At 45.1% G+C, this 6,000-nt stretch overlaps 1 protein-coding gene across 1 annotated transcript in view; it reads right to left on the bottom strand.

The window, feature by feature from the left end:
- Positions 1 to 6,000, bottom strand: part of DDX4 (DEAD-box helicase 4) — a 2,434,953-nt gene that overhangs the window by 2,364,168 nt on the left and 64,785 nt on the right. The window contains exon 2 of the mRNA XM_044063758.1: positions 3,260 to 3,365. Coding sequence (XP_043919693.1) covers positions 3,260 to 3,334 — 75 coding nt within the window. The 5' untranslated portion in view covers positions 3,335 to 3,365. The remainder of the gene's footprint in view (positions 1 to 3,259; positions 3,366 to 6,000) is intronic.

The following is a 6,000-nucleotide window of genomic DNA, read 5'->3' as shown; positions in this document are numbered from 1 at the left end:
AAAGGGGATTGAATAACCTCTGGATATAATTTGCAACACCCAACGATCTTCCATGACAGACTCCCAAGCAGTGAAGTGAAAGGTGATCCCCAACTGCCTCCAGAGACTAGCAGTCGGGCAACCCTTAGTGGGTCTGTCCGAGTAAGGTTCAAGACCCATGGATTTCTCAGACACCCTCTGCCTCTAGGGAAACATCTGAAAATCCCCCTCTGCCCCTGGGGGGAGGAGAGTCCTGAGTGTCCGAGCAGAAAATCAGATATTTGGAACCAAGTCATCTTGGTCCCTTGCCACTTCCTAGAGGATTGTGGAGGGGCCAAAATGCAGATCCCATCAGCAGAGTCTTCCCATCCTCACTCTGAACAAGGGTGTCTAGTACCATCTTCCCAAAAAAGGGAAGAAACATAGTCTGGGGCTTTCGTCAAGGATGCCTTAAAGGGTTTCAAAAAAGGCAAAGAACCAGGCATGACAGCTGATGGAAGTGCCAGTACCAGCAGCTCTGGTGGTGCCTTCCATTTCATGGGAGAGGAGACGCATAGAGGTGCTCACAAGCAGCGTTAGGGTAGCCATTCGGGAAAAAAACTTTATCCTCTGCCAATATGGACCCAGGGATCAGCAACCTTCTTGTCCTTTGCTGACATGGACCAAGGGGTAGACTCCGCAATCTCCTTGACCAAGTCTCACTGCAGCCTAATGACATGTGCCAGGTAGTTCAGCACCCGGACAGAATAGGTCGCTGAAGCATACAACCACTTCTCAAAACAAACCACTGTCCTGGACTAGAGTGTGGAGCATACAGCTCTCCTGAATGAGCTCCTTCTTAGTGGCAGCTGCCACCACCATAACATCAACCAGGGATCCTTCATGCCAATGGGTCCCCAAAATTTTGTCAGAGCATGGCCTCCAGTGTGTCCAGTTCCTTCCATGCCCGAGATGTAATCATATCCACCAAGCGATCCGCAGGAGGACACCCAGGAAGTAGAGGATCCTCTTCCAAAAGCCTCCAGGAACACCAATTCATCTGGGTTAGGTTTCTGGACAGACCAGCCCCCACGCTGGTGTAAGATTTCCCCGAGGTCTCCAATAATGCGTCCTCAGAGAGCGACTGGTGGGGAGTCCAAGTATCTCCCTTTCCACATGCATTTGAGGAGCCTCCTCAGTGGGGGATTCTGGGGAGGACTCCCCCCAAAAGGGCATAGAGGTGGCAGGCTATTCCCGAGATTGCAGAATGGTCGGATAGACACCAAAAACAGAGGGAGCCAACATGGACTTCTAAGAGGAGATAGCCAAGGATCTCCATGAACTAGAGACGACCCTCTCCACCACATCTAGTCAAAAGTTAACAGACCTCCTGAGAAGGGGCGATGGTCGGAGCTGTACCCCTCTGACCAGACAGGGGAGTTAGAGCCAAACACATACGGGCTGAAATACCTAGAGGAAGGCTCTGCTCCAAAAGACTCAGAGCCAACACCATCCCCACAGAACCAGTGCGAAGGCTACGGCTCAGAGCGCCACACTGATCCAAGCAAATGACATCAGACCTGCTCAAGGCCATAGCTGGCATAGAGATACAAGGTACCACTTGAGCTAACCCATTGAGAGAGAATGTCCTCCAATACAAAGGCTCTGAAACTGGGGGCTGCATCGGAAAAGGATATATCAACACATACTGCATGCCCCCGGCTCTAGAGGGAGAAGGGGCAGGCAAGACTACCAACTGGATTTGAGTGCAGATAAAAATTTCAGCTTTGGAGAGATTGCAGGTGGAGCGAGATGAGAAGGCCACTAACACCTGCTTGGAGTGGCGGTGAGGGGAAGCCTGCACCAGCAAACAGGGGCAAAGCTCCTCCAGCTCCACAGAAACTAGAGGGGGGGGGGGGGACTCCAACCTCTGGGCAGACTTAATTTTGGGAGGGCAGCCCCACCTTACCAAGCAACCCAGGGATAGTTTATTGGGGCTCTCATTGTGCTTAGAAGTCTCATCAGCAACCCCTGTCCTCTTGGTGGGAGGGCGAGTCCCAGAGGCCAGGATAGAGGCAACAGAAGAGGCCTGTGCCTCGGTGGGGGGCCTTTTATGATCAACATTTCTCCTGTCCATCAGTGCCTGGGGATTAAAACTGGCAGAGATGGAACAGGTCTGTGTGTGTAGTATGCTTAGGGGCAGCCCACCTAGAGTGTGGCCATCGGCCTGGGACAGCTTATGGCTACACACCATACACTTTTAAAACCCATGTTTTAAGGTTAGCAAAGAAAATTTAGCAAGAGAGGAAATTTAACTCTTACCTAACACGGAAGCTCACAGCAATGTAACATGATGCACGCATGAAGCATGGCAAAGATTTGAAGGGAAGAAAGACAGCGGTACTACGGGGAGGAGCTTGGAGCTCAGATCAAGTTGCTGAGTATGCAGCCATTGGATGCAAGAACTCAGAGGTTGAAGACCAAATGAAGAAAAACTTCAGATATTAAGTTAGCTATTAAACAGTTTACTGCTGCCACACACAGTTCTGACAGTTAAGACCCCCCCCACAATAATCCTTAAAGAAAATAGTTAAATATTAATTCAGTAACTAATACAACAATTCTGCATGGGATCTCGGCATGAATCTTTTTTTTTATTGTTAAAAATAACTAGGAAAACAACTTTTTTTAAATCTAGTTAAAGTCAAGGGACAGTAAAACAGACAGGCATTTAACAATTTGGCAGCTTCTTTTTTTTTGTCAGGAGAAACCCAAATAACCGCAGAACAGAAGTAACGCGTGCAAGATACACAAAGTCACTAACATGAGCTCAGAAATTAACCTTTGAAGATGCAGTGAAGCAGAAACCTTGCACACTGTCAATGCCTACAACAATTTTAGCCTACTAGAAACCCAAACATGACCATCTCAAGAGACCATATCAACCACTTATGCCACATTTAACATATAAACTGCCACCTGAAGTAAAACAGGTTTGCAATGCAATAACTGCAAATGCTTTGAACTTTAGAAACTAGCAGTATACCCGATATTTTCTTTATAAGTCATCACCCAGGGTTTGGTCCTCACGAAGTGTACACAGCCCAGTAAACAAAAGTTTTTCTTGTGAGTTGTCACTTTTCCCCACCAATGAACAAATTCTGCATTAACATTTCTACTTTTATAAAAATACTTAACATGTACTATCTTTTTAAAGTCAGAAATCCATAATCAAAACAGTATACTTAGAAAATACATTTTAACCAATAGGTTGAGAATAGAATAAAAATGCTGAGCATACCAAATTCTTGAAATTCGGAACAAATGAAGTAGTGTTGGTAGATTCCAATTCTTCTTCCCAGTTCTCATCACCCATATTTGTCAAAGATATGTATGTTCAAAGGATTCTGACAGACAAGATACAAAATGGATTACCTTCTAGAATGGGAATGCAAGTTACTTCAGTAGTCATTATTACTTTTATCCCAGCAAAGTTAAGCCACTTAATTTTTTCTGTGATAAACTGTATAAAAGCATAATGACAAAAGAAATTCAACACAAGCTTGCTATGTTAGGAGTCAGGAACAGTTGGCACAAGCACAAGCCACGTGACTGTGTTTGAACTGCATCCTCAAGGAGAAAGTGAGGAGTAACGGTGACCGACTGTCAAGCGATTCAGTTAAGTCGGATACCTAAATCAAGTGCCAGTATGGCAAAAATCTAGTGCTGTTTCTAGATGCAGACACAGTAACCTAAGACAAGCACTACAACTGCTCGCATTTCAAATGCACATTTGGCTCAAACTTAGCACAGCATTACATCTAGTCAGTCATGGGGAGAGTAAAAGTATAAGCATTCAAAAAATAATTGTCACAGTCATTGGCTATCACCTTTCCCCTGCTAGAATGCTCCAATGCCAAGAAAAAAAAGTTGGATAACAAAAGACTAACATGAACAGCAAGGACACAGGGACAAAAACATGGTTATGCTACACTGATGGATAGATCATATCAGTAACCGATAAAGACACTAGCTTAAAGTTACACCAAACCAGCTAGATAAACATACAACAGTACACATCCTCAGACTACAACCTAAAAATTCATAGTAAAGCGTGTAGGACAGAGAGAGAGACAGCTAAGCTGACCAAGAGTTAGTTAAAACCAAACCTGAAAAGGGGATACAAAAATTAAATGTCAAGCGCATTAGAGTAGGAAATCATGGCAGCCAGAAAAATGAAAGCCCTACAGAATTAGAATGCGCAGTGCTGGGGACAGGGCTCAATAAAATTTCTGTGGCTTGAAATAGGTCAAGATGCTAAAATACAAGTACCTCCATTAAAAAAAAAAAAAAAAGGCACTGCATCCAAAGACCGAACACATGGTAGAGAGAGAATTTACATACTTACTGCAACAATGCAGGTGTTGCTAGTTTCCATACTTTCCAAAAAGGAGGGGGAAAAAAATGAGTCTCCGGACCTGGCAACGGCCACTTCCAAGCTTTGGATAAAGTGCTCAAGTTCCTCTCCTACCCATAAACCCTGTCAACAGAACAATGTACCTCAGTTTGCCAGTCCCCAAAAAACACAGTACAAGTTATACCTGTAAGCTACCTTAAAACAGCAGGTAAACAGTGAACCTGCTAAGGAGAGGCAGAAAGGCTATAGATGTAGCCACAGATCTGGTAGTGTCTGCTTTTGCTATAGAAGGAAGAGGAAATCCAATTTTTTGTAAGCAAATGAAATTTAGTCCAACAGTGAAAAACGACTTTAGGCACAGCTTTTCCTAATTTAACACTGGAGGACACAAAACTGGTCATTTTCTGAAGGGCTTGGTGTGGTACAGAAGAAAAAAGTAACAAGACAATGGTCAACTAAATGCAGGACATTTCCCTTATTTGAGAAGCCAGGAGACTTCTGGATTAACTAATGACTGAAGCCACCTTGGGGAGGAAAGAAGGTTTGGTTCTCAGACGTACTGTCCTTATTAAACTATGGAAAAGGACAATAATGCGTGCTGCTCTGAAATTCTCTGGGCAGAAGTGACAGCTGCCAGGAAGGTCTTAAAGGATAAAAACTTATCCCCTTTTGCACCCGTTTCAAAGAGAGGACCAGTTATGACCTGCAAAATAGTAATACCCCATGGAGGAGAGTGGGTCTATGAGTGGAATCCATGGGTGTACCATTCTCTCATGTGAGATACAACTGCAGCTAACTGAACTTACAGTGCAACAGCTGGCACAACTTTGAAAAAGATGTGCAAAGAAGTCCAAAATAGATGGAAAAGGGGCAGAAAAAGGATAACTGCTCAGCCAAAAAGGCAGTTTTCCTTATGTTATATAAACCTTTGTACTGGACCGTTTTGAGGGAGAGAATGCATACAACTGCATGTCCAACAATTGGAACATCCATAGAGGTTCCTCAGTAAAATATAGGGCACAAATAAAAATGTCCTATGCAGACTGCCTAAAGGACCTACCCCTTTATTCAGTTGCTTACAAACGTTTGAGGGGAGATCTATGCCTGGCAAACAGGGCATTGTCAGACACCACTCTGATAGACCACCTGCATATCCACAAAGCAGAGAGCGAGCGACCGAGAGCGCGACAAAGACCAAGAGACCGACAGAGCGCGACTGAGCGCGAGCGGCCGAGAAAAAGATGACGGCCCGGTTCCAAGTGCTCCGCAGCTTGGTGGTTGGGGGCCTGCCCCCTATATGTCCTCCCTGAAATACTCCATAAGCGAGTAAAGTGGACTCCTCTTACAAGTCCTTTTGCGATCCACTTCCTTCAGGGGAGGCTGAGGGGAAGAGGTGGAGACACAAATGGGGGTAACCCCCCCCCCAAAGGCTACATCGAACAGGCCAACCAGGAGCAGGATGAAAAGATCCACTCAAAATAAGAGGGTGGGATAAAGCTTGGTGAGCAGGGGAGGAAACTCTGGTAGCAGAGAGATCTTTCCACCACCCGGAAAATGGAAGGATTGGATGATGCTCCATCCCCCTCTCCAATGGACATCTCAAGTAAAACGCTGATCATGCCAGG

This window comes from Protopterus annectens, chromosome 2.part2 (assembly GCF_019279795.1).
Source record: "Protopterus annectens isolate FY-2018-M chromosome 2.part2, PAN1.0, whole genome shotgun sequence".
Taxonomy (NCBI): domain Eukaryota; kingdom Metazoa; phylum Chordata; order Ceratodontiformes; family Protopteridae; genus Protopterus; species Protopterus annectens.
This window is presented reverse-complemented; position numbering and strand designations above follow the sequence as displayed.